Source organism: Podarcis vaucheri (assembly GCF_965113315.1).
Source record: "Podarcis vaucheri genome assembly, chromosome: 14".
In the NCBI taxonomy this organism is placed as follows: domain Eukaryota; kingdom Metazoa; phylum Chordata; class Lepidosauria; order Squamata; family Lacertidae; genus Podarcis; species Podarcis vaucheri.
This window is the reverse complement of record NC_138752.1, coordinates 36,567,236-36,580,262: the sequence shown is the minus strand read 5'-3', so window position 1 is coordinate 36,580,262 and position 13,027 is coordinate 36,567,236. Positions and strand designations below refer to the sequence as shown.

Below are 13,027 nucleotides of genomic sequence, written 5' to 3'. Positions count from 1 at the left end.
TAAACATGCAGGGCAGTGCACTCCGAGATTTGAACACAAGGCCTCGTTGCACCTTGTCGACTTGAAGGAAAGTCCCTGTATAAGACAATCAATCAATCATTTATTGTATTTGACTAAAAGCAATTGCAAATCCAGTTACAGAACCAGCAAGTCCAATAAAACGTATTAAGAAAGATCCAGAAATAACCATTTGCAATAAATCAAATTAATGAACAATCTATAGCGTTGTCTTTTATGTGACTAGCACGGATACTTTTAGCGGCTTACAAGACTATCGTGCATTCATTCTGCCAGGGTTTCATTTCAGCCTGGACATCTTACCAGGACTTCCCCTGCCCCCCTCCTCTCTGTAACAGGACACGTCTCCTACTTAACAGAAGACAGTAACTTTATTTGAAGGGGGAATCGGGGGACAACCCTCTGGTGGGTCAGTACACCATACAAGGCAAAAAAGAGAGAAATGGATCCTGCAATGCATGTTTTGATTAAGGGTGAGCCAGGATCTGAAAAGGATTGCTGGTCTACTTGAAGGCATCCTCTATGAATAAGATAAAAGAACCACTCGAAGGGAGAGAAAGGAGGCATCTTGAATTTGCAAGCTCCTGGGCAATTGATTGAATAGGCACCGTGGTCTTGTGGGTGGCTATAGGGTCCCCACTATGACAAGATGTATTGTATATCTAGTTACATGGTGTTATGTAATGAAGTTCTCACCCTGGGCCAGCAGGGGGATACTGTAGATAGTTCAGGTCCACATATGCAAATAAGGGATCGAAAGTGACGTTCAGTGATTGGATAGTTACAGAAAATGGTTACTGTTGCATTCTAGTGGAGCTCTATATAAGCAGGCTGACTGAACACTTCAGTTCAGTTCTGTTCTGGCCTGTGAATAAACAAGAGCTGTTTGAAGAATCTCTGTGTTGTCTGATATGTTCACCCACAACTTAACACATTGCCTCTATAGTAATTGTACCTAAAGTTGCATCTGTACATGTATGGGAAATCAACACATGCACTTGCAAATCGGCATCCTCTTTTTTGATGAAGCGTTTTCTCATTTCTCTTCAATGCAAAGTGGTCTCCCTACTTGTGAACGCAGGTAGCAGAAAGCTTCCAAATGTGTCAAACCTCCTTGTGAGTATTTTAAAAGATTGTAATTGAATTTGGGGCATGCTTCATTCCCCACCGCTCCACCCCCCTTAACCTGGGCTTGATGAACTGCATCAAGCTGTAGCAGCATCTCAGACAGCACAGGTGACAGTAATCCAGGATGCGCATCTCTGCTTCTAGACAGCAGAGGGCATTGACGCCCATATTCTATTCTGGACACGTCAACAGCCTCTTTCTGCAAAAGAAAAATGAACAGAAGAAAGAACAGAGTGACTTGTAGCATCTTAAAGACTAAGGATGGCACAAGCTTCCATGCAGCACCTTGGAGATTTATTACAGCACAAGCTTTTGCGGTCTAGAGAGCCCACTTCACCAAACAGAAGTGCTATCCTCAGTTGGCTTCCGTTTGTCTGTCTACCTATCTATCTCCTTTGAAATCTTACTGTTAGGGTGGCTTTGAGTGGCCTGGGGACCAACATATTCTGCCAAGGATTTCTCCATGTTGCCATTTTTAGTACTGGATTTATGTCAATTGATTCTATTGCACAGTAAATGGCCTGTTTGTCTTACACAAGCAGCTAAAAGGTCTTGTTGACAGGCAATGAAATTTTATTTCTTTGTCTGTTTAAAAGCATTTCTTAGCCAATTAATTAAAAAAAAAAACCACATTCCTAAGCGATATACAAAAACTTTTCTTTTTCTACAAGAGCACTTTCAATTATATATATATATTAGTACCTGTAATCCACACTTTCATAAAAATATATCATGGTGGTTTACAACATACAAGATTATAATAAAAAAAACCAGTAAAAGTATCTGTTAAAAAAACCCAACAGTAAAAACGTCAATAAAACTTCAGTAAATACTGATGGGTTAAAAAGAAAAACGATTGTATTGTGAAGGCCTGCCTAAGCAATACAGTTTTCAGATGACACCTGAGAGATGGCAGGTACAATTCCTGCCAAATCTCTAGAGGCAGGGAGTTCCACAGGGCAGGACCTGCCACAATAAAGGCCAGCCAAAACACAGGGGCAAGTGGGGAGCCGCCAGCAGTTCCCCACCAAAAGCTGTCAGTGATCAGGATGGCGCATAAGGAAAACATAGGAAGCTGCCTACGCTGAGTCAGGCAACAGGTCCATTTAGCTCAGTGTTGACTGCACTGACTGGCAGTGGCTGTCCAGAAATTCAGGGAGGAGTCCCAGCTCTACCTGGAGACACTAAAGATTGAACCTGGGGCCTTCTGAACGCAAAGCAGTTGCTCTACCACTAAGCTGTGGCCCTACTTCTACAGAAATGTATAGTATGGATCTGAAACAAACCATAGTTTCCAGAGTAAAAGGGATCCCCATGAAATGCTCAGGGAAACAGGGAGAGCAAAACATCTGATCCTGAATTTTCAGTAAGAGCAGTTGGACAGTGGAACAGACACCTGCAGTAGGTTGTGGACTCACCTTGGAGTCCTTGGAGGTTTTAAAGCAGAGATTGGGTGGGTCTCTGAATAGAATAGAATAGAATAGAGATTGGGTAGGTCTCTGTTATGAATGCTTTAGCCGAGATTCCTGTACAGTGGTACCTCGGGTTAAGAACTTAATTCGTTCCGGAGGTCCGTTCTTAACTTGAAACTGTTCTTAACCTGAAGCACCACTTTAGCTAATGGGGCCTCCTGCTGCCGCCACGCCGCTGGAGCACGATTTCTGTTCTCATCCTGAACCAAAGTTCTTAACCCGAGGTACTATTTCTGGGTTAGCGGAGTCTGTAACCTGAAGCGTATGTAACTGTATTGCAGGGGCTTGGACTAGATGACCTGCAGCGTTGGTCCCTTCCATCTCTACAATTCTGTGATTCTCTAAGCAAGCTCCGCCACATCCTCGGGCACCCATCCCAGAGACCAGCGCACTAACTCTTTGCTCTTACGGTCCTGGTGAATACAGGCACGCCAAACGCTTTCCACCTACTGCTCCTTCTAATGGGCAGAGTTGTGCTGGAGTGCTTGTGGGGTTAATGGTGGGTGTCATATTATTGCAGCTCGTTTGGAGTGCTGACATATTGGAGCTATTGATTTTTCCTCCACTCTTGCATGGAGACCAAGAAGAGGGCCCAGAATCCTCCTATAGGGATCAGGGAGCTGCAGCCCCTGACCCACAGCCACCCTGGCTGCTGCTGCTGCTTTCCAGAAGCCACTGTGATAAGGCAGAAGCTGGCTTCGCAGAAAGGTGAACGGTGTTTATGTTTTGTTTTTTTAATGAGAAAACCCGAGGCCTCGCCACGGAAGCATATGCCCAGACAGATGCTCTGTGGCCCCATATTGCGCTGTCAAAACTCTCTTTATGATTAGTTGGAGGAATGGTGGCGCGGAGTGGCTGTCTCTTAACAGGGGGAAGGAGAGAAGCCGATCTCAGTGAGTTGGCACACAGCTGCCTCTCTTGCCACCTTTCCCTTTGCCGTTTGCCAGCCAATCCACCCACCAAGAGCGGGACTACAGCTCCCCAGGGGTGGCGAAACCCAAGATGGTGAAGGCAGGTGCCCTTTCAAAAAGGGGAGCATGATTCCCCATCATCCTAGTCCTCTTTAAAAATAAATAAATAACAATTTCAACATAACAACATATCAAAACATCTCATATTCATCATTTCCCCCCACCTCCCCATCAAACCCTCCCTCCCTCCCCCCCCAAGACTTCCCTCAGCTCCTCTCTCTGATTTCACAACTCATATTGTTCTCTGCATACTGTAAAATTGTATCCTCATATTATCTATCCACTACATTATCAATCAAAAGATTTGTGTATGTTTATTCAAAACCTGCCAAGGAGTCCAGTTCGTTTTGTTGTCTTTTTAAATAATATGTGAAAAGTTCCCATTCTTCTTTAAAGTCACAGTCGTCTTTATCTCTCAGTTTGTATGTCAGTTTAGCCATTTCTGCTTAGTTCATCAATTTCTCTTGCCACTGTTCTTTTGTCAGGGTTTCCTCATTCTTCCATCCTTGTGCTATCAAGACTCTTGCCGCTGTTGTTGCATACATAAATAAATTCTTTGTTTTCTTTGGCAGGTCTTATCCTACAATCCCTAACAAAAATGCTTCTGGGTTGTTTTTTTACAAATGTCATTTTAAACATTTTCTTCAATTCATTATATATCATTTCCCAAAATTTTTAAATTTCTTTACATTCCCACCACATATGATTTTATTATTATCCTAGTCTTCTTGAGGCACTGGAATCTAAGCAGTTTTTTAAGGGTGCTGGGAACTGTAGTTCTTTGGAGAGATAATCTGCAGCTCCCAGGATTCTCCCAGGAGGGTGCCATGTCCTTTAAATGTGATTTAAAGTATGGTGTGTATTCTGCTTCAGATGAAGGGCAATTATGTCTGTCTGTCTGTCTGTCTGTCTGTCTGTCTGTCTGTCTCTCTGTCTGTCTCTTGCACGGTCCCTAACCAGGTTTTCTCAATTGCGGGCCTTTTTCTGTGTCCCATACAAGTGAATGGAGCAAGGTGTCCAGTACAGTGGTACCTCAGGTTACATATGCTTCAGGTTACAGACTCCACTAACCCAGAAATATTGCCTCGGTTTAAGAACTTTGCTTCAGCATGAGAACAGAAATCGTGCTCTGGCAGCGAAGCAGCAGCAGGAGGCCCCATTAGCTAACATGGTGCTTCAGGTTAAGAACAGTTTCAGGTTAAGAACGGACCTCCGGAACAAATTATGTACTTAACCCGAGGTACCACTGTATAGCCCTGCCATGAAGTCACATAAGGCAGCTGCTTCAGGTGATGGACGCAGAATGCAATTATGTCCCTACCATACACCCCACCCAAGTGTCCCAAAGCCAGCTGTAGTTCTCTCCACATTTGTCCTAAGAGGAGGAGGAGGAGGAGGCAGCCACAGTGACGTCAGAGGAGCATATTGAAGGGGTGATGACTGGCTTGGCTTATCAGTTGCCGCTCCGATCTGTCTGTGTATCTAAACATGTTTGTCAAGCCAGCAAATGGGCTAGATAGTGGCTATTGAGGCAGGAGGGCTGCCAGCGTGAATGTTTGGAGAAGTCTAAGTGCTCCCATGTGGGTCTGGGTCCTTGCACGTCGCTTGTTCCAAGTTCCAGGCACAAGGGACCAGCAAGGGAAGAGCGAAGGTAGGGGGAGCCACCTTCCAGTCTGTGCAGCAAAAGAACCCCGGATTTAAAAATGCTGCACCTTCTTGCCGTTAGGGTTCAGATTCCAGGGTGGGAGCAGTGTCTGTAAACAAACAGACAGACAGACAGACAGACAGACAGACAGACAAACAAACAAACAAACAAACAAACAAACATGAAGACAGTGATGATGAACAATCCATCCATCCATCCATCCATAGTAAGAAGAAGAAGAAGAAGAAGAAGAAGAAGAAGAGTTTGGATTTGATATCCCGCCTTTCACTCCCTTTAAGGAGTCTCAAAGCGGCTAACATTCTAGAGTGTGGCTTTGCAAGACACAAACTGTATAAAGCAGTGGCCCCTAAATTCTGCCCTCCGGACCACTTGACCATTGCAGAGGGTCTTGGCTTTCATTATTTCCTTACCTGCTGTTGCATGCCACCCCAATCTCTGAGTGGTGCAAAATTCCAGGGGTTCATGTTTCCTTTTGGAAATGAGGCACAGTGGAGACTGCGGTATCTTTAGGATATACGGTTCATTTACACATATACACAACCTGAGCCTGCGATAGATGGCTTCATGGCGCTAGCAACCCAAAAAGGTTTTGCTTCTCCCATTTGAATGCAAATCAGCCAAGGTTCTCTCTCTCTGCCTTAGCAGCCTGCAGCTTTTGCCTCCAACTTCTAGCTCATGTAACTCTGCTCTCAAACTCAGGCTTTTCTTTCTAACTATCTTGAGAGCTGGAGGAGGTGTCCAGCATCGGACACAGAGCCCTCTTTCCTCTGTTCTCTTAATAGCCCATCACCCAGGAGGCTCAAAGAGCTTTTAACACTTGCTGGGTTCAGAGATTAGAAGTCTGGTACCCACAAACTCATAACACTGTGGTAGCAATTGTCAGGTGTAGTTGATGTATGCTCTTTAACTCTATTTTTGAATTTGCTTCTTTTGTGGTGGTACAGTTTGCGTTCCGTAGAGTTCCGATCTGTAATATAATAAAACTCAAGATAAGTGTCTGGTGGATCAGGCCGGTGGTCCATCTGTTTCAGCGTCCTGCTCTCACAGTGGCCAACCGGATGCCTGTGGGAAACCAGCAAGCAGGATTTGAAACCAGAGCCCTTTCTCCTCCCGTGGCTTCCAGCAACTAGTACCCAGAAGCACCACTGCCTCCAGCTGTGGAAGTAGCCCATAGCCATGACGGCTCATAGTCACTGATAGCCCTCTCCTGCATGAATTTGTCGAATCCTCTTTTAATGCCATCCTGCCTCCTGTGGGAGTGAGTTCCATAGTTTAACTCAGCAATAAAAGAAGCGATAAAAGATACAATGACAAACCAATGTGTATATCTAATGCAAACATGCAGCTGACCCCCTGAATGAAGTCTGTGTGCCACCAATGATCCACAAACCACAGTCTGGGAACCCCGGGCTTAGAAGGGTCTGCAGATCAGTGTAAGGAGTGCTTCTGTGTGTTTATATATTTTGCCCACCAGGCAGCCCTGAGGCCACCTACAGCCAGGAGTAGCCCCAGACATTTTGCTGCTAGAAAAGAAGTACAGTGGTACCTTGGGTTAAGAACTTAATTCGTTCTGGAGGTCTGTTCTTAACCTGAAACTGTTCTTAACCTGAAGCACCACTTTAGCTAATGGGGCCTCCTGCTGCCGCTGCACCGCTGCTGCATGATTTCTGTTCTCATCCTGAAGCAAAGTTCTTAACCCAAGGTACTATTTATGGGTTAGCAGAGTCTGTAACCTGAAGCGCCTGTAACCTGAAGCGTCTGTACCCGAGGTACCACTGTATAAAAAAGGGATATATGTTAGAATTGTTTTTGTTTCTTAAAGGAGCCCTGGCCTCTTCTTCACCCTAATGAAGCCCATCCCTAATGGGTTGAAGATAATGGCTTCGAGGGCCTGCCTCACCTCCCGTTCTAATTGATTTATGGGCACCAATTTGTATGGTAAATCACAGGAAGCAACATAATAATTTGATTTATGAAGCCCTTAGGAGGCGTTTGCTGCAGAACAGCCTTGCAACTGAGAGGGTGGGGGCAGGAGAGGTGCTGAAAGGAGGGGGGCACTTAGGCCTCATCAATAAATGAGAAAATGCACCCCAAACAATGAAAAAGAAGGTACAGGTATGTATAACAACTATTGGTTTAATGGTAATTATAATTATTATTTTATTTATATTTTACAAGTATGAAACCAGCTATGAAGTCCATACAAAGTGCCCAATAAAAAATAATTCAAACAAAACAATTTTAAAAACCCATAATTAGAACTATACGATAAAAGAAGCCCATTGGAAAGCATAATACTTCAAGCAGTTAAAAGAGCAGCAGAAACAGTTGTTGGGTCAGGAAGTTCAAGCTCAGGGGAAAGCTTGCCTAAATACTGTAGGCAGGTCTTCAAGGAATGCCAATAGGGATTCAAACTGATGTGGAAATCAACCTAAGCTCAGAAAAATGAATCTGACCAATTTGCCCCGGTCGCCAGTTAGTTACCTTGCTCTTCTGGCTTGGCATCTTACTATTTGCACAGGCGTTGTCGGATAAGCGTTACTTGCTTCTGGAGATGATGCCTACTCCTGGAGTCAAAATACCATGAAATTTAATTTTATGCCTATTTGACGAGGCTCGATTTCGTCTCCAAATCAACACTGGAGATAAGAAGTCCTCTGTCAACGTGCGCTGGGGGGGCGGGGGGGGGAGAGGTGAGGTTTGGCAGCTGTGGCACCAGACCTAATAGGGGGACCGGCAGGAATAACACTCGAAAATCCCCCAGGAAGTCAACCATTAAGGTGAGCCCTATCTCCCCGTCCTCCCAGGCTCCTTGTCTACAGTGTTCTCCGGTTGCCGGGCATTAAAGCAAACCAGAGTTTTGTTTACCGAGTCTACGATTACAATACAGCCGCCAAATATTTGCTAGTCCCCAGTTTCGCAGTGCCACTATAAATACTTCAGCCCCAGGTGGAAGGGCTGAGAGTTGGCAGAGGAGAAGTAGGGGGCTGAGCTGCAGTGGACAGGTAAGTGGAGAGACCGGGGGAGAGAAGACCTTGCAAGGGGAATGGCTGTTGCTCAGGGGTAAAGCATCTGCTTTGCATGTAGGTCCCAGGCCCAGTCCCCAGTATCTCCAGGCAGGAGTGGGGGAAAGACTTCCTCTCTGAAACACTAGAGATCTGCTGCTGCTGCCAGTCAGTGTAAGGCCATACAGGGTTAGATGGTCTGACTTAGTATAAGGAAACTTCCTAAGTTGTAAGGAAGAGATGTAAGTCAGTGGTAGAGCATCTGCTTTGCATGCAGAAAGTCCCAGGTAGGGCTAAGAAAGCCCGAAACTCTGGAGAGCTGCTGCCAGTCAGTGTAGACACAACTGAGATAGATGGATCAGTGATTTGACTCCGTCTCAGTATAAGACAGCTCTCCATGTTTGGGGAAACAGCAGTAGCTCAGTGGCAGATCTCAGATTCAGTTTCCAGCATCTCCAGGTAAGGCGGGGGGAGACGCCTGCCTGAAACGCTGGAGAGCTGCTGCTGGTCAGTGCAGCCATTAGTGGGCTAGATGGACCAATTGTGCGATTTAATATAAAGTGGCTTCCTAGGTCCCCTTTTCAACTGCCACAAACTAGGAAGCCATCTGCACATGCACAAGAATGAGACCATTTTGCGATTTGTTGCACCTGTGGCCTATCTTTTATCTGAGAAGCTCAAGGCACATACCTGGTAACACCCTCCTTCCACCCGCATTTTATCCTCACCACAACCCTATGGGGTAGGTTAGACCATTAAATATCGATTGGCTCAAGGTTACCCACCAAGCTTCATGGCTAGATAGGGATTTGAACCTGGTTTCCCCCTGTCCTAGTCCACAGGGCCTGGAAGACAGAAGTTGTTCCATCTGGCCTTTGGCTTGGAACCAGCCTGACCCCCTCCCCTTCTTTCCTTTTCCTTCTGTGATGGAACCCCTACTTGGGGAATTCCCTGGCTTTTCTGGCCCACATAGGACCAGTCTGGATAGTTGGCCTTGGTGAAGATTTGACGTTTCCCCCCCCCCCAAGAGTTTTTGATCTGGCTTCCACTGAAATGAGGCTGCATTTTAAGTAGTATTTTAATCTTGTTTTTAAGTTGTATTTTAATCAATTGTTTTTATACCTGATGTTAGCCACCCTGAGCCCAGTCTTGGCCGGGGAGGGTGGGGTATAAATAAAATAAAATAAAATAAAATAAAATAAAATAAAATAAAATAAAATAAGGACCGCCCCGCCCCCACCCAGGAGGCAGTGAAGGCCACCAATTTCTGGAGGCTATCAATCAATATGATTCTATGACAACTATGTTCTGCCTCCATGGATGGAGACAGCAAAACTTCTGGATACCAGTTACAGGAAACCACAGGAGGCCATAGTGTTGCTTGAGGGTTTCCCACAGGTATCTGGGTGGTCACTGTGAGAACAGGATATTGGACTAGACGGGTAACCGGCCTGATCCAGCAAGCTTGTCTTATGTTCTTATTTTGGAGCACATAAGCCAGGCATTAGAATGAGGACATTAAGCACAATGGTAGAATTCTGAGCTGATCCCTCTTAGCCACACATACCTGTTGTCTAGAGTGTGTACAGATGATGTCCTATTTTCGAAAGCTGTCCTGCATCTATAGCTCCCTGCATGGAGCACGCTAGCAGACCAGGGGGAAAGGGTCGCTCAGGGATGAAAACTTCCAGTATTATTGGATTACAGCTGCTCACACCGCAATCATTGGCCGTGCTGGCTCGGGGTGATGGGAGTGCAGCAGCAAGGGCTGCAAGTTCCCTGTCCTTCATCTATCCCTTTCCCTAACAGGCGAACTTTCTGCATGCATGGAGCTTTTGATGTGGGGGAAGTTTAAAATAAAAACGGCATACACCCTACATGCAGTTTGAAGTAAAACAGTCAGTTTGGAATAAGTTCCACACTTCTAAGATGCTGTTGGGGAACCAAGGACCCCACCATGTGAAAGGGGCAGATAAGTGGTAGAAGGTGGTGATTTAAAGAGAATTAGAGTAGATATCACCTCAGCAAGGAAGGGACAACTGTGACCAGGTGGCCTATTTGCTTGCTCTGGTCTGCTGTCCAGAAGCTCATTGTTGGCAGATGAGTTTAAGCTCCTCCTCCGTTTCCTTTTATCATTAAAAAGAACAACAACTTTGAAGTCATTTTTCTATTATTATTATTATTATTATTAATTATTATTATTATTAATTTCCTGTTATTTTCTGTTAATTCAATACACCCCTCCCTGGCTGGCCCAGTTTCATAAACACACAAACCAGCTGCTTTTGCCTGGCTGGAATGTGCCCTTGAAGTCTGATAATGCCTCGTTTGCATGGAAGATGTAAAAGACTGTGCCAGTGCATGTAGAAATTAGCCAGAGTGGTGTAGTGGTTAAAGTGGTGGACCTTGGAAACCAGGGTTCACAATCCCCACTCATCCACGAAGCTCACTGCGTGACCCTGGGCCAGTCACTGCCTCTCAGCCTAACCTCACAGGGCTGTTGCGGAGATTAAACGGGGAGGGAGAGAGCCTGGAGCTCCTTGGGGAGAAATGGTGGGACATAAATATAATGAATGAATGAATGAGTGTACATTTGTGGCTTTTGCCTCTGGCCTTGCCCACATGTGGCCCCGAGAAGATTGTCTAGAAGGAAATGTGGCCCTCAGACTGGAAGGTTTTCCCCAACCCGTTTTATGGTTTCTGGAAGCCACAGAGCATACCCAGTAGTCCCTGGGCTGTTGCGGGGAGAGGAGGGGAGTTCTGATTTGTTTTTTTGGACCCCCACCCCTTTTTAAATTACAAATTACAGTGTACTAATTATTACTAGTGGGTGCTCCAGGAATATGTAAATACCACCTCCTAATTTCTCAGTGTGTCCAGTTCTGTCAGCACTCACCACTCAAGTTCCCTGTTAGAGGGTGATAATAACCACAAAAGATAGCTATACTGTGCATTCCCTCTCCTTGGCAGACACCTGACGCTTTGTTCTCCTCGCTGTTTATTTAGGCCAGATTCAACCACTTGTACAGCGTGGAGATAGGAGCGGGGGAAATGGCCGCTGGGGTAATACAAAGCCTAAGCAAATTTAAGCTGCCCACAGCATTCCGGAATTCGTTCCTATCCACCACAACCTGCCAGGAAATGATTTTCCAAGACTTATCGGAGGAGGAGGAGGAAATGGAGGCAGAAGAGGAAGAGGAGGAGGACGAGGAGGACGAAGAGAGGGAGGATATGGAAACAGTAGGCAATTCTGCAGGTTGCAGTCCAGACAGAGGCGCTGCCGACTCCAGCTTGAGCAACACAGAGGTGACGCTGCAGCTCCTTCGGTTCGCCGAGCGAATCAGCGATGACATCCAGAGATATTTCGGCCGGAAGAACAAAGAGGAAGGCTCAGAGTCCTGCAACATCTACGAGGACCACCGCTCCCCTCAGCTGTCAGGGCAGGTTCTGTACTATGCTGACCTGGTCAGGATTTCCCAGATTGGGGAAGAAGACGACAGCAGTGACCTCCCTGACCCCTCGAAGCCCCCAGCACAGCTGGAGAGGCAGCTGTGGAGATCTTTCTGCAGCAAAGAGGATGCAGAGAAGATGGGTCCTCTGGCTGAGCTCTTTGAATACGCCCTGGTCAGGTGCGTCAAGCAGCGAGCCTCCTCTGAGAACAGGAAGCTGAGGCTGGAGAGGAAGTATGGCCACATCACCCCCATGCATGGCAGGAAGTTGCCCCAGTCCTTCTGGAAAGAGCCATCCCTCAGCCCTGTCTGTATACTCAATGGCAACCCTCCAGATTTCAGTGACCTGCTGGCCAACTGGACTTCCGAAACCTGCCAGGAGGACCTGAATCCCAGCCGAGAGCATCCTAGCGAAACAAACCGGAGGGTGGTAGACACTGACCATTTTGGTGGTCTTTGAGGGTTCAGAAGGGTTGCAACGTCTGAATTCTTCTCACATGGGCTCCAGCCCTTTCCCTATTGCAGGGACCATTAGCCCTGTGCCCACCATGGCTCCCATGAATATCCCCTCAAAAATTGACAATGCACAAGATCGGGGGTGGGAGCAATGTCTGCACCATTTTATGTTCCTGTCTCTTTTTCTACTCTTTCAACTGCGGCAGCCATTTTCTGTTATGCCATACCCCCTGTTTCGGCCATTTTCTCTCATGCCACACACCCCACCGCCATTTTATGTTATGCCACCCACCTCCAGCACTATCTCCCACCTCCAGCACTATCTCAAAGTGTCATTATCTTCCCATTGGCCCCCAAAGTATCACCACCCCTGATCTATTGGAAACCTGGTCTCCCTTCTCTCTTGCTCAACTTGTATAATTGTAAATAAATATTGGGGGTGGGAATGTGACTCTCCTCCAGTACTTTCCCCTCACAAGGGAACTGACTCTCTCTGAACATTTGCTGTCCGTTCTGGGTCTAGGGGAGTGGTGGTGGAGCCAGAGGGCAGAACCAGTTACCGTGGCAGGCTCACAACTGGACCCAGTCTGTGGTGGCTCTGGAGGCAGAAGCCTTTTGGGATGGATTGAATGCAGCAATGGAGAACATGTGGCCCTCCAGATGTTGCTGGACTACAATACCCATCATCCCCGGCTGCTGGGAGTTGGAGTAACGCACTATCTGCAAGAGCACAGGCTTCATCTCAAGTCCATTTGTACCAGGTGTGCCAACTCTGGGGGGTGGAGGTGTAAGGATGGGAGTTGAGAGCTGTGTGTGCCACCTTGAACACTTTGTAGGAAAGGTGTTTTGTAAAAGTAATAAT

The 13,027-nt window shown here is 46.4% G+C and overlaps 1 protein-coding gene across 5 annotated transcripts in view; it reads left to right on the top strand.

Moving 5' to 3' along the window:
• The window catches only part of PERCC1 (proline and glutamate rich with coiled coil 1), a 76,929-nt gene extending 63,902 nt beyond the window's left edge, over nt 1-13,027 (top strand). The window contains exons 1-2 of one of the 5 annotated variants that reach the window (XM_082199222.1): nt 7,327-7,370; nt 11,267-13,027. In XM_082199222.1, the coding sequence (XP_082055348.1) occupies nt 7,353-7,370; nt 11,267-12,169 (921 nt within the window). In that variant the 5' untranslated portion in view covers nt 7,327-7,352 and the 3' untranslated portion in view covers nt 12,170-13,027. Of the gene's footprint in view, nt 1-7,326; nt 7,371-7,966; nt 8,036-8,068; nt 8,261-9,838; nt 10,341-11,266 lie in introns of those variants that run through there. The other 4 variants (XM_082199224.1, XR_014213594.1, XM_082199223.1 and 1 more) reach the window with 4 other exon arrangements.